The following is a 20,257-nucleotide window of genomic DNA, read 5'->3' as shown; positions in this document are numbered from 1 at the left end:
CATCGTCAGGGATATTGCAGCAAATAGGTCGCTGCAAGTTTCATGCTATACATGGAGGCAATATCGAGTTCTAACATGGAGGCAATATCGAGCAGAACTCGCAGGGCTAAGTAACTCGGAAATATGGATTCCCACACGAAATCCAGAGGCAGACGACACACTCACAAAATCTGGTAAAAGTTCCACAAAATCAATTAACAATTTCCAATAGCCGGTTGAAGATAGGAGGATTGCCAAAATTGGTTTCCATTAAAAGAACAAAAACAAAACAATAATAGAGTAGCAGATCCGTATCTGCATCACGAAATATTGACATTTCCAAGTATAAATCTAGTGTTGAGCCTGATCATCACAAAAGTTCACTTTGATAACCATAGATAGAAACTCCCCGTATGCTCTTCCTAAGACTGGGAGCTCCATTGTATGCCAAAATAGTGAGAGCAGAGCAGGAACAATATTCGCCAGTTAAGCCGACCTCCAAAAGCTCATTTCTCGCGAGATGATTAATCATGATGATAGGCAGCCAAAAAATCCCTACCCACAATTATTGGTTCACTTGCTATCAGTGAAGTCAGCATCTATGACGTCTCCCTCTGGACCCTTGCCGTTCGATGGAGAATCGGTAGGTCCAGCTGAGGGGCCACCGGCACCAGGTGCACTACCTGCACCAGGTGCACCTGGTTGGTTGTAGAGGGACTGACCCAGCTGCATGACCTCCTGATTAAGAGCAGCCATGGCGTCCTTCATGCTTTGTGTTGAACCACCAGAGATTGCTTCCTTCAGCTCTCCAAGTTTAGCCTCCACCTTCTCCTTCACTGGAGCAGGAACCTTGTCCCCCAGCTCCTTCAACTGTTTCTCTGTCTGGTAGACGACGGAGTCCGCCTGGTTCTTTGTGTCTATGGCGTCTCGCTTCTCCTTGTCTTCCTTGGCAAATTTCTCTGCTTCCTGAACCATCCTCTCAACCTGAATTGTCCGGTAAAAGATGATTAGTTTTTTTATTCTCAGGGAGTACCCACATCCCCAAAATACGAAATAAAGGAACACTTTCTTTCTCTCAGCATTTACATGTCAGAAAATTCTTGGAGGAAATTCACCACTCTTAAGAAATCAAGCAGCCCCGACTTAATCGACTACTGAGAAAAATGTGTACCTCATCACTAGGCAAAGTGCTAGCACCCGTGATTGTGATGTCTTGCTTCTTCCCAGTGCCCTTATCAACAGCAGTTACGGAGAGGATACCATTAGCATCAATGTCGAATTTGACTTCAATCTGTGGAACACCACGTGGAGCCGGGGGGATGCCATCGAGTCGGAAACTGCCAACGGACTTGTTGTCTCTCACAAACTCCCTCTCACCTTGAAGGACATTAATCTCGACACTGGTTTGACCGTCAGCAGCCGTTGAAAACACTTCCGATTTGGAGGTCGGCAAGGTTGTATTCCTTGGGATGATTTTAGTCATAACACCACCGAGAGTTTCCAAACCCAGAGATAATGGAGTCACATCTAAAAGCACAATATCACTCACGTCTCCAGCCAAGACACCAGCCTAAAAACGAAGATGGCAGATATAAGAGTACTAGGATATTGGGAAAAAAAAATAGAGCAAACAGACCCCAACTCCTCCCACTGAGAAAGAGGCATGAACAAGAAGCCAAAAAAAAATAATAATAAGACAAGCACCTGAACAGCTGCTCCCAAGGCAACAACTTCATCGGGGTTGACTGTAACATTGGGATCCTTCCCAGTCAACTTTTTCACAAGCTCTTGAACAGCTGGAATACGTGTTGAACCCCCAACAAGGATAACCTCATCTAAATCTTTAAAGGAGAGTTTTGCATCCCTCAAGGAGTTTTCAACAGGGGTCCTCAGCCTACAGGATGCAACAAGATCAATTAGATCACTAAGCTATAGGTAAATGACCTTCATTGTGGAGGCAACAACAAGCACAACGAAATCACAATAGCAGCCGGCATTGCAAAAAAAAAGAAAAAGAAAAGGAGAAGATATTTTTGTAAGAGACACAGTCAATGAGAAGTTGAAATAACAGTGGGCATTGGTAAATTCACTGCAATGCTTTCAAAGTACAATGATATGCAAGAAATTACCTGTCCAGCAAATCTGAACACAACTCCTCGAACTTAGCCCTTGTAAGTGTGGTTTCAATGTGCTTTGGACCATCCGCAGTGGCTGTAATGAAAGGCAAACTGTAGAACACAGCAATGAGTGAGAAACAAAACCAAAGATATGGGGAAAAGAGATGACAAGGAACCGAAAGAAGGAAACAAAGGGGGAAGGGGAATCGCAATCAAGTTACATCACCTAATATTAGTTTGTGTCAGAGATGAGAGTTCCATTTTAGCTTTCTCAGATGTCTCGGTCAACCTCTGGAGAGCTTGTTTGTCCTTCAAGAGGTCTATGCCTTCATCTTTCTTGAAGCTGGCAGCAAGCCAATCAACAACCCTCTACATAGGAAATGAGATTTTCAGAACTCCCTCATGGGTCCTAAAAGTCAACGGAAACGGTGATGAGGCAAGCGAAAGCACACTTATTTGTACACCAAGAAACCAACCTTGTCAAAGTCATCACCACCCAAATGTGTGTCTCCTGATGTTGAGAGCACTTCAAACACTCCATCACCAACCTCAAGCACTGAGACAAAAGAATGGATAGATAAATGACAGATTGATGAATCTCAAATAGCAAAAGCAAAATAATATATGTAGTCTTGTTCTCACATTTTTTCATATACATATTGCAACAGTCGCAGAAGAATGCCAGTTACATGATCCCAACAGTTAAGAAGTCATATGATGTATCACAAACAAGTCAATGGCGTGAACAAGCAGAGTTTAAGTTCTTTGGAAGCAGTAATACCTGAGACATCAAAAGTACCACCTCCAAGGTCAAATACCAGGATCGTCTCATTGTTCTTCTTCTCAAATCCATAAGCCAAGGATGCAGCAGTAGGTTCATTGATTATGCGAAGAACTTCCAAGCCAGCAATACGACCAGCATCCTTAGTAGCTGTCCTCTGCGAATCATTGAAGTAAGCTGGAACAGTCACCACTGCTTTGGTCACCTTGTCATTCAAGAACTTGGACGCATCATCTACAAGTTTCCTCAGCACCTGCATTCGATAATATGAGGAGAACACCTTCCCGCAGCAAAGTAGAACTACAATGAAACTAGTAAACATGCCAAAAGAAAATTCTGATTTCAGGTTATTCCGCCTCTTCGGTTTCCAAGCCAATTGCACATGAACTAAAAGGCAAAAACTTTACGTTGTTATTGAGCTCACACGCCACAGAGTGAATCACAATACCCAGAGTAGAGCCCACATTTGTCGTATAGCCGCAAGCATGACTTAGCAGTACAGATTCACAGGCGAAGCAAATGAGAAGACATGTGAAGTCATGCGATAACTGAGCTGAAATAAATCTGTTGTACGGTTAAACCATACCAATCGTACAAAAAAATTGCACGTTTAAAAGAGGCCCGCTGTATCTTGAAATGATACCTGAGCTGAAATCTCCTCAGCCGCAAACTGCTTGCCAATGGCAGGGCAGTCCAACTTGACATTCCCATTCTCATCCCTCACCACTCTGTAAGACACCTGCTTCGACTCTTCATCCACTTCGGACATCTTCCTCCCGATAAATCTCTTCACGGAGAAGAAGGTGTTCTCGGGATTGACGACAGCCTGCCGCTTGGCAATCTGGCCGACGAGCCTGTCGCCATTCTTGGTGTAAGCAACGACAGAAGGAGTAGTCCTCTGGCCCTCGGCATTGGTGACGATGGTGGGCTTCCCTCCCTCCATAGCGGCGACGGCGGAATTGGTAGTCCCCAGGTCGATGCCGACAACCTTCTCGTTGACGACCCTGAGGGGTCCCACATGGTGCCTCCTCCTGGAAGAGGCCCGGGAGTTCAATTTCAAGAAAGAAGCGGAGGTTCTGGGGTGGAGAGATTGGCCGAAGAAGAGGGATTGGGAGGGGCCTCCGGATTTGGGGGTTTTAGAGGGGGAGACCCGACCGGAAAGGCCGAGAGAGTGGACCTGAGCAGCGTAAGAAGACATTTTGATTCACTGAGAGAGAACGGGAATTGGAGGAGGAGGAGAAGGAGGAGGAGGAAGGGGTGCGTCTGAGGGATGAAGAAGAAACGGGAGGGGCTCCGCACCCACCAACACACACGCTCCGGCTTCTCTCTCGCGTCGGGGGAAGTTTGGAGCAGAAGATAAGGGGAGAGAAGGGGAGGGGCCAAAAGAGGAGGAGCGAGGGTTTATGAGGAGAGTAGAGGGTTAGGTGGTGCCACGTGTCACCATTCTAGAACCATCCGATCCGTGTGTCTCGACCCGAGTGAAATGGGCTTTTTGCTGAACCGTAGGCGTCGAGCCCATTCAAAGAGGTACAAGGCTTCCCTTGACAGCCCGACCCGACAGGCCCAAGGGCCGAGGCTGGACGTTGACCTAGAACTTCTTCATCCTCAAATTTGTTGGGGGAGCAGTTGGAATTGGAAACAACCCTCTACTTTTATGGATTATGTATGTTAATTTACAGGGTCATTTTCGCACAGCTAACCCCAGCTGACTAATGCCCGAAAGGAAAGGCATCTTCTGTTTTTCAATCCCGCATGATTTATACATTCAATTACCAAACTTGCGTTATCTTTTTTCCTGCTCCCAACGCTCCCTAATGGCGATTTGTGCTCAATAATTATATAATATGCTCCGTCGTTGAGACCATTGCTATATATGTTCCACTCGTTTACATGGTGATTCGCATAGTGCCCCCTACTCACACCATCACCACCATTATTGCATTAACCGAGTCTTTATGTGCTCAAAATGCAAATGCCACCAACCCTGGTGGCGCCGCCTGCTCTGCCGCCGCCGACTCCTCATCATCACCTCCACCATCCTCATTGTTGTCCTCACGACCGCCACCGCCACCGTTACTGCATGGGCGGTACTCCGTCCACGCAAACCCAGCATCACCCTCCAAGACATCACCATTTCCGCATTCAACGTCTCCATCGCCAGTGACAACCAAACCTACCTCCTGAGCTCCACCTTCCAGGTCACCGTCTCCTCTCGCAACCCATTTGGCAACCGCCACTCCATCCTCTACGACGGCCTTCGCATCCACATGTCTTACCATGACCAGCAGATCACGCCCGCGACGCGCCTGCCTCCTACCTATGAGGGTCGTGGAGGGGTCGACGTGTGGTCACCTTTCGTGTGCGGGGTATCCGTGCCCATCGCTCCATACAACGCCCTCGCATTGAAGCAGGACCAGAGCGACGGATTTGTCATCATGAAGGTGAAGCTGCAAGGACACGTGAGGTGGAGGCCAGGGTTCTTCACGTTCGGAGGCTTCATTTCAGTGGATTGCCCTGCGTATATCCCCACAGGGAGTGAAAACAGAGGAGTTCCACTTGGTTTTAATGCTGTTAAGTATCGGCTGATGCAGAGCTGTAGTGTTAGCCTGTGAAGGAGAAGGACAAGCACGAGCTTTATGCCCATCCATACCTGGTTTTAACCTCGATACATGTAGCGCTGCATATCTTCATCTTTATTGCTAATGTACTTGCGCATAATAAACCATTTATCTCTCGAATTCATCTATCTCATACTACTGACAAGACAAGACGACCATTGAGATTAGTCACTAACTACACAGGCTCTTATTTCATTGTATCTATACAATCCACGGCATTAAACTTTACTCCACCAACAATTACTGCGAATGAAACACATCGAAAAGTGATTCCGCAAAACCTTCTCGATCAAGGCTAAGAAATTAAGAAATTCCTCAGTTTGCCTTAAATACATCTAAAACTAAACTCGTCATATCGGAATACCCGGTGAGATTGCATCCGAAGCTCAACCACTTTGTTCTGTGAATTGCTTCTTTGGAAGTGCTCTCCACCCAATGTCACGTCGGCAGAACCCTCCTGGCCAGTTGATGGTTTCGACTGCTTGGTAAGCTCTTTGACGCGCTTCTTCCAAAGTCCTCCCCTTGGCAGTGACCCCAAGAACACGGCCTCGACCCGCAACAAAGTTGCCATCTGCGTCAAAAGTTGTTCCAGCATGGAATATCTTGACAGATGGAGCAACAGCTTCTGCTGCTTTAAGGTTCTGAATCGCGGTTCTGTTTACGGATGCCGATGGATAGCCCTTACTTGCCATTACCACCACCATGGCAAATCCAGGTGCCCACTCCAGGGTCAGTCCTCTTAACTCTCCCTTACAAGCTGCCAGCAGTACTTGAGTCAGATCCGACTCCAAACGAGCCATCAATACCTATACGTGAAAGAAGAATATAGCAATAATGGATGGATAAACGCAACAGCACTAAAAGAAAGGGGAAACCAAAGGCAGTGCAGCATAACTAGCATATGCACTCAGTGTCCAGATTATTTCGTAAAACTACTAACTCGTCATAATATCGTGCTGTATTATAGCAGGGATGTGTGTAGGGCAGGCAAGGCAGTACCAATGCTATGATCGATGGCCATATATAGGTCTAGGAAGGACTGAAGTTTGAAAAGCAAAAATTATTGAGCAAAACCATGGAAGAAAAAATCAGCTAATTATTGATCTGCAGGATAAGTGCAATACCAAACAAAGGTTATTGTGTGGCACAACCAACTCCTTGCCACGGGGTTGGGGGAGCCCATCGATGAGGACAATTGAATTTGTAAACGAAAACAAATAGAACATTACCAAGCACCGACATGGGAAAAAATAGACTACCTATCAGTGTATGCATATATGCACATGTCAATGAGAGAATTCAGTAAGTGCAACCGTAGCCACTACTGAGCAATGAAACCAGGAATTATGTAAAACAAAGAATCGGGCTTGAGATTAAAGTAAATGGAAAGATTGGATGACCACGCAAAATCAGCCAAATTAGAATAATGCTTGATTATGAAGATGACCAAGCTCGTTGAAGTCGTATGTGTGACGATTAACATACCTGACACTCCGGATCTCCAAAGCGCACATTGCACTCAATCATTTTAGGCAACCCAGACTTTTTCTCAATCATGAGTCCCGCATAGAGAACGCCAACAAACTTGCGACCTTCCGCCGCCATCCCTTTGACAATAGGGAGAATGATAGACTCCATGACCAAAGATTGCAGCTCTAGAGTTACGATCGGAGCCGGAGAGTAAGCACCCATCCCGCCAGTATTAGGCCCTGTATCACCATCCCCAACTCGTTTATGGTCTTGAGAAGTTTCCATAGCTATGGCATTCTCTCCGTCAACCAGGGCATGAAAAGAAGCCTCCTCTCCTTCAAGATATTCCTCAACAATGACCTTGGAACCTGCAGAACCAAAAGCCCCCATAACCAGTATTGAGTCAATTGCTTCACATGCCTCCTCCAATGTCATGGCGACAATAGCTCCCTTTCCATCCGCCAACCCATCTGCTTTTATGACAATTGGTGCCCCTTCCTCCTTGATGTATTGCTTTGCTGCAGATGGGTCAGTAAACGTTTTATACTGTTCCCATGATTCAGAAACTGGGTTAGCTATTGGTCCTTTCCCTTCAAAATGCACGAGGAATGCAAGGAGACGTCTTGGCTAAGAGCATAGCCAAAGCAGAAAGATGTCGCTAATGAGCACACACATGACCTCATTTGGTCCAATGCTTTAAGGCATATGAAAAAATAAGCACATATCATCAGGCATAAACTAATTGTGGCTGTCCTTATAACACTGAAAAATCATTTATAAATCTCAGCTATTAAAATTTAGAAGAACAAATAGAGAGAAGTAGCTAATGTGCACATCTCTGTAAAGATTCACGCTGCAAGAAAAAACCGAGATAAGCAGCTAATGCGCACATATCTTAAGATTTTCAAGCTACATTGTAAAAATTGAGAACAACCTTGGCTGTGGGAATGTTGTACTTGTCACACAAGCTTTTCATGAAATCCTTAGAACCTTCCAGTGCAGAAGCTTCTACTGTGGGGCCAAAGGTAAGGATTCCAGCCTCAACTAAATCATTCGTCAGACCAGCAACAAGAGGAGCCTCTGGTCCAACCACAACAAGTCCAACTCCCCACTCGCGGCAGAAAGAAATTACAGCTGAACTGTCGGCAATATTGAGGTCTGAGACACAAGTGGCATCTCCAGCTTTAGAAATACCAGCATTTCCAGGTGCACAGAAGACTGCACCAGATGATGGAGATCGTCGCAAGGCACAGCAAAGCGCATGTTCCCTTGCTCCTTCACCAATGACCAGCACTACCACTCTCTCTTGCGAAAAGAAAAGAGGCAGAAGGAAACAGATGTGCAAAAGAAACTGAGAATAATTACCTCCGAGTATTATTCTACAGTAAGGAAAAACAGAAAGAAGATGAAACGAAAGAAAACATGAATAAATGTAGACATAAATTTTCGTTCTTCTTAGATAAAAACATGTATAAATGCTGACATCAATTTTTCGCTCTTCTTAGAGAATGCCAAGATAAGCGGGTGCTGGTCCACAAAGCCTCTCCTAAGATAAGTGAGATAAACATTGTCCCGTTGGATTGAGTAGAACCCATGTAAAATATGTGAATATGATTTAATTCTTTATCATGCCACAGTCTACTACTTTGAAGTTGAAAAAGAGCACCTAAATTTACATTGAAAAGAAAGAAAAATACCGAATTAAAGCAGATGACAATTAGCCACAAAATCAAGAGCACCTTACAGTAAAAGCTCTTACCAGCAGCACCACCCCCAATGTGGGATGAATCAGTTGACACTGAGGGCTCGGATGTCTGATTGGCACAAGAGAAGATGGAAGAAGGCAAATATCGAGCATTCTTGAGGTGGGGGTTTGAGTTCCATTTGATAGGTGCAGCAACCTTACCCAAATTCCATGAACCAGAAGAAAGGTGGCAAGAAAGTTTACGACTTGAAAGGCCAGGGATGGAGGATCCCAATCCAATACAGCTGCAGCCTTTGTAGAAAAGTTTCTGTGAAACTAAAAGACTAGAGACAGCGGTGGAAGCCATACCCATTACCAATTTACCAATGCACCTGCAATGAGAGACGAAAATATAAGGCTGCCAAACCCTCCTAGTTCTAGTTCTAGTTCTAGAGAGAAGGCTGGTAAAGCTAGGTGCCAGCTTGAGGCTAAATTCCCCAAGTGAAGCAAAAGGTAATATCTTTGGTTATATCGTTCCATACACATACTGATGATGAAGAGCCCAGATCATAGAGTTTTCAACATTCAACAGCAAAGGTATAAACATTGGTAGTTTCATGGACAGATGATCGGGTTTTGCACCCTTCAACCATCTTTCTCCCATGAAAACAGAGGGTACACAAAGGAGGATTCTGCAAAAATAAGACAGACACAAGGAAACGAAAGAGAGAGAGAGAGGAGGGAGATGTTGGGCCTTACTGGATCTCAAGCAAAAACGCGCGCGCAAGAACGGGGCTTTTCCTTTGCACTTGGGTCGTTCAAGAGAGGAGAGTAGGAATGGAAGTGTGAGAGCGAGAGAGAGAAAAGTTTTATAGCTTTCGACTGAGAGAAGTCCGAAAGTTCGTGTTCAGAGTCCCCGAGAGACAACACAAGGAGGCGCAACTAAGATCACGTTTGTTCAAATTGTTTTGTAAAATTATCTTTATAAGAATGATTTTTAAATACTAGTAATTATCATTAATATACACATAATTACGAGAATACATCATCTTCCGCTACTAGTACAAGGGTCGAAAGAATAAACCTAATCACGAGTGGTTTTATGGGTCCACTCGAGCCTTATGTATCAATCCAAAAGACATAAATAGGCCGATGACTCTTTCTAAAGATTTTATTCGCCCGTCTAAATCATGTGGAGATATGATATAATTTACTACTATAAAATTGGTAGTTTTGATGCCCTAATACTCGGCCGCGCCCAACCCAGTAAAGATGCACTGGTTGGGCATGGACATTGATGAACCCCTAGAGCTTTTTTTTTTTCACACCAAAGTCAAAGTGTATGCGGTGCAAGTCAACACTTGTTTTTCATCAAGAAAATTTCACATGTTTGCTAAAATCGACGAAAGGATGGAAAGGGGAGGGGCGACTGGACTAGGGTACGATCTTTAGAAAAGTGGATGTGCAACCAATCATCAAACATAGGATATTACAAAAATAAATAAACCAATCGTCATCTAATGTCATCTTCGGTCTACACGCAAAGGAGGAAAGCCCCGCCGGAGGCAGCTCAACCACCCTTAGCCTCTCTCTATTTGTTTATTTCTAAGAGAATCACCCAAAAAATCCTAAAATTATTGTAATTATGCTAACTAAAATCCTAAATTTTTTCTTTTCAATTGAGTCATAAACTTTTTTGCATTTATGTCAATTCGGTCATTCCGACGTAGATGCCAATCGGCTCCAATGCGGCGCTTACGTGACAATTTTAACAATATTTTAATAATTTTTTGAATTTTTATAATTGTTCTTTTTTCTTTTTCTTTTTTTCTCTTAGACTTTAAGGATTTAGGGCTGGGATGCCCACGCCGGTACTGGCGAGTGCGAGGGTGCCGCAACCCTCGCCCAGTGCACATGCACCAGTCCCTAAAAACCCTAAAGTGAAAGGGGAAAAAAGAAAAAATAATAATTATAAAAAAAATCAAAATACTATTAAAACATTATTAAAAATTGTTCACGTTAGCATCGGCGTCCATGCCCACCTTAACCTGTTAAAGTTGGCCGGATAGACTGAATCGTCATAAATACAAAAGATTTATGATTGAATCGGCACTATTGTAATATGCTTAGGATTTTTTTTTGGTAATTTACCCCAAAGAAATGTTAAAAGATGCCTTTAATTTGTAAAAACTTTGGTAGAAAAGACGGAGGTAAAGCATCTTTCTTCTGTTTTCGGCAATCACACTTATTTTAGGTAAGTACACTCGAAACTTCCTTTAATGCTAATATTGCTAGTGATACTAGCTAGGGATCTCATCTCATGTAAAGTGATATATATGGTAAATTCATAGGTGTTGTAGAGAGTAACTCAATAATTCGCATCACTTTCAAATAATAAGAATTATGTCCATAAAATTTACAAACCTAGCGTGGAGAATCTTGGTTTTGCGAATATATATACATGTGTGTGTGTGTCATCCTAGTCCAAATCCCCTACCCCTTTTGTTGAGTCGCCAGCCATCATCAAGCTCCTCCACCTTCCAACTCCCGCCACTGCCACCGCCACCGCCACGCCACCACCAGAAATACCGCCAACTCCTCCTCCTCCACCTCCTTCATCGTCATGTCCAAGTGCCCGAACCACGGCGGCCACCGGTGGAGTAAAATATGGAGGAGAGTGTTCGTGGTCAGCCTGGTGGTGCTCTTCATAATCCTGCTCATAGTGCTGATAACATGGGCCATCCTCCACCCCCACAAGCCCCGCTTCACCCTCCAAGACGCCACCGTCTACGCCTTCAACGCCTCCGCTAGCCCCAGCCTCCTCACCTCCACCTTCCAGGTCACCATCTCCTCCCGCAACCCCAACGACAACATTGCCATCTATTACGACCGCCTGGAGGCCTACGCCACCTTCCGCGACCAGCAGATCACGCTCACCACTCTCGTCCCTCCAACCTACCAGGACACCCACGACGTCGACGTGTGGTCGCCCTTCCTCTACGGCGTCTCCGTCCCCATCTCTCCCTACAACGCGGCCGCGCTGACCCAGGACCAGAACATCGGGTTCGTGGCGCTCATGATCAAGCTGAGAGGGAAGGTGAGATGGAGAGTCGGGTCCTTCACCTCGGGAGGGTACAGCCTTTTCGTCAACTGCCCGGCGTACATTACGTTCGGGAGCCGGAGCACGGGGATCGGGGTTGGGAACAACGCGGTCAAGTACCAGTTGATGCAGACTTGCAGCGTTAGTGTCTGATGATCGACGCTACTGCCTGCTGTTATATGTTGCTTTTACTGGCGCTGGTACAAATCGTCAAATAGCTTCTCCTTTTTTTCTTAAAACTAGCTTCTTCCATCAATAATTTGTTCCTCCTCTATTTCTCCTTATTTCTAATCGTCTGCAACACAGTGGGTACATTACATTAAAGCCATTCCCTCAATCATGTGGATGATACCAGAGAGGTTTTTCCAGAAGAAAAGATGGATATGTCAGCAAATCCATTGGTATAATATCGACATTGTTATGTTTACATGAATGAAGTCTGTAAGTATTTGGGTAAGAAAGATAAAAGGAAGTGTCGAAATTTGGGGTGACTTCGACAGACATTACACGGCAGTTGTCGTTGTCGTTCGTAATGAACGTTGTGGCGTCGTTTTCCTACTGCAAGTTCTTGCTCTACTCTCTTTGAGGAGCTCCAATGGGCGGCTTCTTCATTCGTTTTTCCTCTCATTGTTTCTGGATGGCCAAAAAGAAAATCAAAAGACACTTCTTTAACAACTAGCCAACTGTTTGATTGGCTTTTTCTTTTTGCTTGGGTTTGACCTTGTGTGTTGCGTGAGGAAGGAAGTGTTCTTGCTGTGGTCGACACTCTTTTTTATCTTCCCCCATTAAGGAGAAGTAACAACAACAACGACAACAACAACAACGTAAGAACCAAGGATACAACCAGATCCAGGTCGGCTCCATTTGAGTGTTGTACACTCGGTTCTGCAAGATCAAAAAGATGCTCAGCTGTCGCATTGCATCCATATTTTTTGACTTTGTCAGCACCAAAAACCCCATTCAAAGGCAGCAGCATATATATAAACTAAAGGACTGCATGTGTTCCAGGCTGTGAGGCTAAGCAGTCAACTTTTTGTCTAACTTTTCTGGGAGGACAGGGAAAAAAAAAATGGCATGGCCCTAGTGAATGATTCAACCGCAATAACCAAAAATGTGCTTGAACGTCAATAGAAAGGAATCAAAACAACCTTTACTATCGTCTTCGGTGGCTAGCGTAATTAGTAAGAAGGATTAGCATGAGATTCTTGAAGGAGAAAAGGTCCTTTCACTTAGGGATTAATAAAGAGCCTGCCTCCTAAGGTAAGAGGCATTACAAGGAAGAGGGAAAACTGGGGCAGGTGATGCCTGGTGGAGGTTGCTGCATCTGTCATTAAAAGGGATGAAAGAAAATCTTCGCATCTACAGCACTAACTGCATGGTCCTCCTCCTCCTCCTTTGATCATCAATCACTTCATAAGGATGATCAAGATTGAAGTGCGTAATATGTTTACTTACGAAGAATCCGCGTGTCACAGAATCAACCGATCATATCTAGTGTGGGTTCCAACCTATATATACCAGAAGTCAACTCTTCAAAGCCTCTCCTGGTCTGGAGTCCCGTTAGTGAATGAACCTGAATCTCTCTCTAGTTTAATCAGGCATCAGGTTGGACCGGACTCGGATGCATCCATCAGGATTAGGATTAGGCGTTGGTTATGAATCGACACCCACCAAGCTCGGTTGCGTGTTTATTTGGGTCAACTCAATTAACTCAAGTTGATGGGATTCGGTAGAGTCCCAAGGAGCTTCTTCTCAATTAACATCTTGGTTTGTTGGTAATGTCATTTTTTAGGCTACTTTAATCACGTCAAAAGATGTCAAGAGAGTAGTCGCTGAGCATATATGATTAGGTTTACACGTTAAGAGAGGCCACCTTTCCTTAACAAAGAGATGTTTCGCTGTCATATGTTTCCCAACGCATTGACGAGCTTTTTCTTACATTTCATTGGTCTAAGTGTCCTCAATGCACTCCTTAACAAAATCAATACGACAAACCGACGCTGCGTCGTGCTGCCAAATTCTAGATTGATTATGTAGACCACTGCGAAGCTTTCATGGGGGAATAATCACTTAAACATCCAGCACAAAACTGGCTAATTATCTTGGACTAATGAAAGGAACAGTGATTTTGGACGCGACATGAAAAACTCCCGACAGACATGAGAGCATCTGTATCCATTCTATAGAACCATTTCAGGATAGGATAAGATAGGTGTACTTGAGGGTGAGGAGGGCCGACTGATGAAGAAGAATTTTGCCACGGTTCAATTTCACAGACATGATTGCGTCCATCAGAAAAAGATTACCAACTCCTAAACAACTCTAAACCCCCCTGTCCACCGCTCCAACCTCCTAACTACTGAAAAAAGATCGACTTGGTCTTTACTGCGCCAGTAAGCCACTGATGTATTTGTTCACTAAATCAAGGAGGAGCGAGTTGAGAAAGGAACGAACGCATCTGGGAGGGCAGACACAAACCACAGATCCTCCAGTTCCTCGCTTGTCTCGTTAGGGAGATTCCGTATCTACTTTGTCTAAAAGCTTCCTGCCACAACATGATAAAGCTCCTGTCTTTATCTTCTTCTCTTTTGGGTCTTTTACCAACACAACCTACCCTCTACCTAGACAGATAAACCACAGACCGCCTTATGACAAAAGGATCAGGATGCAATACCCAGGACAAACAAGGTTGCATAATATGTGATGCCGTTGTGTTCTCTGTGACAGTTACAAACATGGTGGCGTGAGAATTTGAAATAATCCATGCGTCCTGAATAATCTTACTCGCACGCAGCAACAAACAAAATCAACCACCATCTTCACGAAACTTTTACCTCTTGTCAATTAAGTAGGAGTAACCAGCTTATGAGAATAGGTGTTCCACCCTAGCTTTCTTCCTTTGGTCCTTGGTAATTAACACCTGTTTTGCTCTCTCTGTTAGCCTTGTTAACTAATATAATTGTGTTTCCTGATAGGCCAGCCCCACCTTTGCTGATATCAGCTTAGCTTTGCTTTGCAAATTGCTTTTTTGGAAGTGCTCTCCATCCAATGTCATGCCGATAGAATCCTCCTGGCCAGTTGATAGCTTCAACTGCTTGGTAAGCTCTTTCATGAGCTTCTTCCAAATTTCTCCCCTTGGCAGTGACCCCAAGAACACGGCCTCCGGTTGCAACAAAATTGCCATCTGAGTCAAAAGAAGTTCCGGCATGAAATATTTTAACAGATGGAGCAACAAGCTCTGCTTCTTCAAGATTCTGGATCACACTCCCCTTTTCATAGGTCCCTGGATAGCCACTACTTGCCATTACCACAACCATTGCAGATCCAGGCGACCAATCCAGTGTCAGCCTGCTCAGCTCTCCCCTACAAGCTGACAACAATACTTGCACCAAATCTGATTCTAAACGAACCATCAATACCTACATAAAAGGGGAAGACTAGAGGATGAGTAGACCCAAGGAAACATAAAGATAATGATTTATTCAGTCAATCAGCACCGACGGTGTCTCACATCAAGTTGTCAACAAGTAAAACGAATTTTATAAAGTGAGTATGACTTCAAGAGGAGGACACAGAAAAACGACTTAGGTTCAGTGACAAAGAAAAGGGAAAGAGGAAGGAACATTAAGGCCGAGTATGAAATACCAACCTCACACCCTATTGTCTTCTCTATTCACTAGCTTACGAACACTTATGTCACAATGATAGACAATTACCCCTTATGGCAAAGCAACACAAGCCTCCATTTTTGCTGGTCACTCATCTTAGTATTCAAGTTATATTACACTTTGCAGGACACACCTGCTCACATTGTTGAATTCACCTTTCAGGGCAGTGGGGAAGACTGCTACTGAAGAGGACTGTATTTGAAAACCGAAAATTACCAGGCATCAACGTGAACAAAAAAATGTACTACCCTATCAATCTCTAACAGCATATTCAGGATAACAGGAGAATTTGGTACATCCAAAAGTACCCAACACAAAGCAGTATATTCAGGATAAAACTCCAGGTTCAAATTCAAGAAGATAGAGAAAAGAGATCTCTGCCAAAACAGAAAGAGGAAGAAGAAGAAGAAGAAAGTAGAGATCACTGGTGATGACCAAAACTGAGACGTTCATATTAATTGGCCAAAACTCAATAAATCCAAAAATAGCCATCATCATTAGGGGTGGATCCTTCATAGCATCATAGAGTCATAACTAGTCATTGATTTTATGTATATATCGACAAACCTGACACTCTGGATCTCCAAAACGGACATTGTACTCTATCAATTTAGGCATCCCAGATTTCTTCTCTATCATCAGTCCAGCATAAAGAACACCGACAAACTTGCAACCTTCAGCTGCCATGCCTTTGACAGTTGGGAGAATGATGGATTCCATGACTGAAGATTGCAACTCTTGAGTCAAGACAGGCGCCGGAGAGTACGCACCCATTCCACCAGTATTAGGTCCCGTATCACCATCCCCAACTCGTTTATGATCTTGGGCAGATTCAAGAGCGATGGCATTCTCCCCATCCACTAGTGCAAAGAAAGAAGCTTCCTCTCCTTCAAGGTATTCCTCGATGATGACCTTGCAACCAGCAGAACCAAAAACGCCCTCCACAAGCATTGAGTCAACAGCTTCATATGCTTCCTCCACTGTTATGGCAACAATAACTCCCTTCCCAGCTGCTAACCCATCTGCTTTTACAACAATTGGTGCACCTTGCTCCTCGATGTATAGCTTCGCTGAAGATGGGTCTGTAAACGTTTTGTACTGCACCAATTGTTTATAAACATTGTAAATGAGTAAGTTTTTTCTATGAACACACCTGAAAGATATGGATAACTCAGCAAACAGCAAAATGCGGAATCCTTAGACATTCCATGCAATGGTCAGCAACATTTAGTGGTACTTGGAAAACAATAATCAGTAGTGTTTTCATAGTAACATATGTTTATTATTGTTTTCCGAGTAACATATGTTTGGTTCGACTGTAAGTCCATAAACCAAATGGAGAAGAAGTCAGTGCTACATCTTCGACTTGTTAGAATATGTACTTAAATGGGAAATACCTTGGCAGTGGGAATGCCATACTTGTCACACAAATTCTTCATGAAGTTCTTGGAACCCTCTAAAGCAGCTGCTTCTGATGAAGGGCCAAAGGTAGGGATTCCGGCCTCAACTAAATCATTTGCCAAACCTGAAACAAGAGGACCCTCTGGTCCGACCACAACTAATCCGATTCCCCGCTTCTGGCAAAAGGAAATAACAGCCGTGCTATCCAAAACAGCAAGATCTGGAACGCATGTGGCATCTCCAGAGCTGGAAATGCCAGCATTTCCAGGTGCACAGAAGACCGCTTCACATGATGGGGATCGTTGCAACGCAAAGCATAATGCATGTTCCCTTCCTCCTCCGCCAATGACGAGCACCACCACTCTCTCTTGTGTAAAGACATCAGGAAAAGGAAATAGATGAATGAAAACCTTCTCCATGTATGAATTAGGAAAGGAAAAAAAATAAATTAAGTTTATTCTCTACCCACAGAAAAAAAAAGAGAAGAAAATCAATGAAAGTGAAAAAAAAAATGAATACATGCAAACATATCTCTTCATATATGTTGTGTATCTCATAGACAATATATAGATAAACATTTAAAACCGCACAAAATTTATTCATTGCGTTGAAAACTATGAAAGATTAAACAGATAAAAAGAAAAGGCTGAGCACTAAACGGCAACCAGAGGTAGAAATCTAACATGGTACCCCCAACAAACACGACTGGATTTTTCAGATGTTTAGAGCTAACAACCCCCCTAAAAAAATGATATAAAATGTCAGATGTATAAGGCTGTTATGTCAGGCAATAGTATACAAGGATATAGTTAATACCCGTAAGACTGTCTCACCAAGAAATCACAGAAGGAAGAAGTGGTAAGATAGTGAAAGCTTAAAATAACGATATCACAAAATATGTTGCCTTGCATCTATCTTTCTTAAAAGGTTTCCATTAGCCAAGGTTAGCAAAAAGTTGAGCTGACGAAGAAGTTTTCAAATGTGAATGAGGACAATCTCTAAATACGCTCCCAACGACAGTATACCTCCATGTCAGTCAAAAGCACCCAATGAATTGAGAAGAAACGACAGAGACGATGAAAGAGATACAATGCAAACAAAACACCGATCCCGAGACAAAGGATCAAGGCACACCAGATTAAACCCATATATGCCCCTAATCTTACCATCAGAAGAACTGTTATTTTGAGATGAATGGATGGAGACTGAGGGCTCTAACGCCTGGCCAACACACTTGAAGACAAAGGGAGAATTGCCAAATGAAGGCATGTTTTGAGCACTCTTGAGGTGGCGAGACGAGCTCCAGCCGATTCTGGTATTGACATGTCCGGAATACCACGACCCAGAAGAGCAGGAACAACTTTTATAATTTGAAAAACAGAGTCTCGAGGATCTAAAGAGGTAGCTATTGAGCTTCAGAGAAGCTGAAAGGGTGGAGGCAGTAGAAGAAGCCATACTCGTGCTTCCAACCTCCAATGATGCAGCTACAGGGATGGGGACAATGTAAGGTTTTGTCAGGAATTGGACATTGAAGCCATCAATATAAGCTAAAAAACCGGGGTTTAAATCTAAAACCCTCAAGAGGGAAGCCTGGGAAACGAACGTGAAGCCTCCCGAGGACATGCTTTTTCATTTGAAGCAATAATTTGGAGAAAATTTACGCGAAGCAAACAGGTTTTGATAGTTGCAGACTAAATTTTCTTGTGGAAGCTCGACGGCGACATACCTGAGGCTGAGCTGCAGGGACGAGACGGGGGACAATTGGCGGAGCAACGAACGAGGGAATGAAAAGAAGTAGCTTTGTCCGGCAGGGAATGAACTGGACGGAGCTTTGTCTGTTTCGCGGCGGCTCGACGGTCGGCGACGGCGCTTTGTCTGCTTTTCAGTGGCTACCTGCAATTCGGCGCGTCTGAAACTGGAGCCGAAGGTAAAGAGAGGGAAGGGGGGGAACTGCGTGGCAAAGGAGAAGAAATATGGTCCTAATGTGGAAGCCGACTGACGTGGCATCTTTCTTAATGACAATTGACAAGTCTACCCTTGTACTTCATTTTTATGCACAGCCCCGCATGTTTTTATTTTGGGTTAATACCACGAAAAGCTTCAAACAAATACATCTGTGACAAATTTATTTCAAATTATCTTTTTGATCACGAAAAAAGTCCAAACCGATACATTTGTGACAAGTTTACTGCAAACTATTTTTTAACCACAAAAAGCTTTAAACCGGTATTTCTATAACAAATTTAGCTTAAATTTATTTTTTTTTACCACGAAAAATCCCAACTTGTTACGCTTATGACAAATTTACAACCGTTAAATTGGATTAATATCCTGAAACAATCCAAATCGATATACATGCGACAAACATAGGATAAAAATCTCAAACCGATACATCCGTAAATTGTCACGTGTCATCTAACTTAACAATTTGATAGTTAGATTTAAAGAAAACTAATTAAGGGTAAATTTATCACAAATGTACCAGTTTAGGGTTTTCCTTGATATTAATCCTTATTTTTTTTGTTCTTTTTCGACCATAAATTTGTGATACTCGCTGCAATTAGTCAAGGAAAATCATCCTAAGTGAAACACAATGTGAACTAAGGGTGAGCAAATCGAACCAATCGAACAGGCAACCATCCGGACCGAACCTATAGTTCGATTCTCGATTTTAGAGGAAGGCGGTCCGATTTCCGGTCCTTAAAATTGAAACCAATGATTGGATGATCCGGTTCCTAGTTCCAGGGATTCAAGACCGGGCCAGTCAATTTTAATTTTAATTTTAATTTTAATCTGATCTTTTAAACGTAACTCTAAATCTAATATTTCCCTTCTTTCTTTTTCGATTATTCCCTTGGCCTCTCTCACGCAATCACGCCTCATCGCCTCACCTTCTATCCCTCTCTCACGCTTCGCCCTCTTTCTCGACTGATGGCTCGGTGGCTCAAATCAGCAGTGCCTCGTCTTTCTCTTCGTGTCTTTTTCTCCCTAGAAGATGAAAAATCAACCAATCCTCATCTTTCTCACGACATTGTCCTCTTAGTTGCCAAAGAGAACGGTTGAGGAATACTGACTTTTGCCTTCTATTTTCCAGCTTCTTTTGGTTTCTTCACCGGATCTTTTTGGCTTTCTCCAGCATTACCAGGGTCCTAAGCCTTGTACTCCCCCTCTATAATCTCCTTCTCTATGTTTTCTAGCGCCATGATGACTCCTGAACCGGTTTTGTTGAACCGCCCAGAAACCGAACCACCATTAGTCAATCCCGATTCTTGAGGGAAACTATATCGGATCGGGAACCGCTCACCCTTAGGCAGCATTTGATTCGTCCAAATTTTTAATTGGGATAAGATTGGATAGAATTGGATATTAAATCCGGGATTTTCCCATATCCTATCTAGTGTTTGGTGAATCGCAATAATAGAGCCGGATATGCTCATAT

The 20,257-nt window shown here is 43.6% G+C and overlaps 5 protein-coding genes across 5 annotated transcripts; 2 read left to right on the top strand and 3 right to left on the bottom strand.

Moving 5' to 3' along the window:
* Nucleotides 1-230: 230 nt before the first annotated feature.
* LOC115747242 (stromal 70 kDa heat shock-related protein, chloroplastic) lies at nucleotides 231-4,220 on the bottom strand. The gene is made up of 8 exons (XM_030683300.2): nucleotides 3,521-4,220; nucleotides 2,878-3,130; nucleotides 2,573-2,652; nucleotides 2,323-2,465; nucleotides 2,109-2,207; nucleotides 1,684-1,873; nucleotides 1,151-1,549; nucleotides 231-963 (listed from the first exon to the last, which is right to left on the bottom strand). Exons 1-8 carry the CDS (start codon nucleotides 4,073-4,075, stop codon nucleotides 553-555), a joined length of 2,130 nt encoding a protein of 709 aa, XP_030539160.1. The 5' UTR covers nucleotides 4,076-4,220; the 3' UTR covers nucleotides 231-552.
* Nucleotides 4,221-4,781: 561 nt separating this feature from the next.
* On the top strand, nucleotides 4,782-5,692 carry LOC115747238 (NDR1/HIN1-like protein 1). Its single transcript, XM_030683297.2, has one exon. It carries the CDS (start codon nucleotides 4,833-4,835, stop codon nucleotides 5,487-5,489), a length of 657 nt encoding a protein of 218 aa, XP_030539157.1. The 5' UTR covers nucleotides 4,782-4,832; the 3' UTR covers nucleotides 5,490-5,692.
* Nucleotides 5,693-5,805: 113 nt separating this feature from the next.
* LOC115747239 (phosphoribosylamine--glycine ligase-like) lies at nucleotides 5,806-9,369 on the bottom strand. Its single transcript, XM_030683298.2, has 4 exons — nucleotides 8,725-9,369; nucleotides 7,900-8,270; nucleotides 6,981-7,511; nucleotides 5,806-6,301 (listed from the first exon to the last, which is right to left on the bottom strand). The coding sequence occupies exons 1-4, from the start codon at nucleotides 9,020-9,022 to the stop codon at nucleotides 5,882-5,884; spliced, it is 1,620 nt and encodes a 539-aa protein (XP_030539158.1). The 5' UTR covers nucleotides 9,023-9,369; the 3' UTR covers nucleotides 5,806-5,881.
* A 1,768-nt stretch (nucleotides 9,370-11,137) lies between these two features.
* Nucleotides 11,138-12,233, top strand: LOC115747256 (NDR1/HIN1-like protein 1). Its single transcript, XM_048272367.1, has one exon. The coding sequence runs from the start codon at nucleotides 11,273-11,275 to the stop codon at nucleotides 11,900-11,902; it is 630 nt and encodes a 209-aa protein (XP_048128324.1). The 5' UTR covers nucleotides 11,138-11,272; the 3' UTR covers nucleotides 11,903-12,233.
* Nucleotides 12,234-13,943: 1,710 nt separating this feature from the next.
* LOC115747245 (phosphoribosylamine--glycine ligase, chloroplastic-like) lies at nucleotides 13,944-18,830 on the bottom strand. Its single transcript, XM_048272366.1, has 5 exons — nucleotides 18,545-18,830; nucleotides 17,985-18,307; nucleotides 16,815-17,185; nucleotides 15,985-16,515; nucleotides 13,944-15,168 (listed from the first exon to the last, which is right to left on the bottom strand). Exons 1-5 carry the CDS (start codon nucleotides 18,823-18,825, stop codon nucleotides 14,752-14,754), a joined length of 1,923 nt encoding a protein of 640 aa, XP_048128323.1. The 5' UTR covers nucleotides 18,826-18,830; the 3' UTR covers nucleotides 13,944-14,751.
* Between the last annotated feature and the right edge of the window lie 1,427 nt (nucleotides 18,831-20,257).

This window comes from Rhodamnia argentea, chromosome 11, assembly GCF_020921035.1.
Source record: "Rhodamnia argentea isolate NSW1041297 chromosome 11, ASM2092103v1, whole genome shotgun sequence".
Lineage (NCBI taxonomy): Eukaryota > Viridiplantae > Streptophyta > Magnoliopsida > Myrtales > Myrtaceae > Rhodamnia > Rhodamnia argentea.
This window is presented reverse-complemented; position numbering and strand designations above follow the sequence as displayed.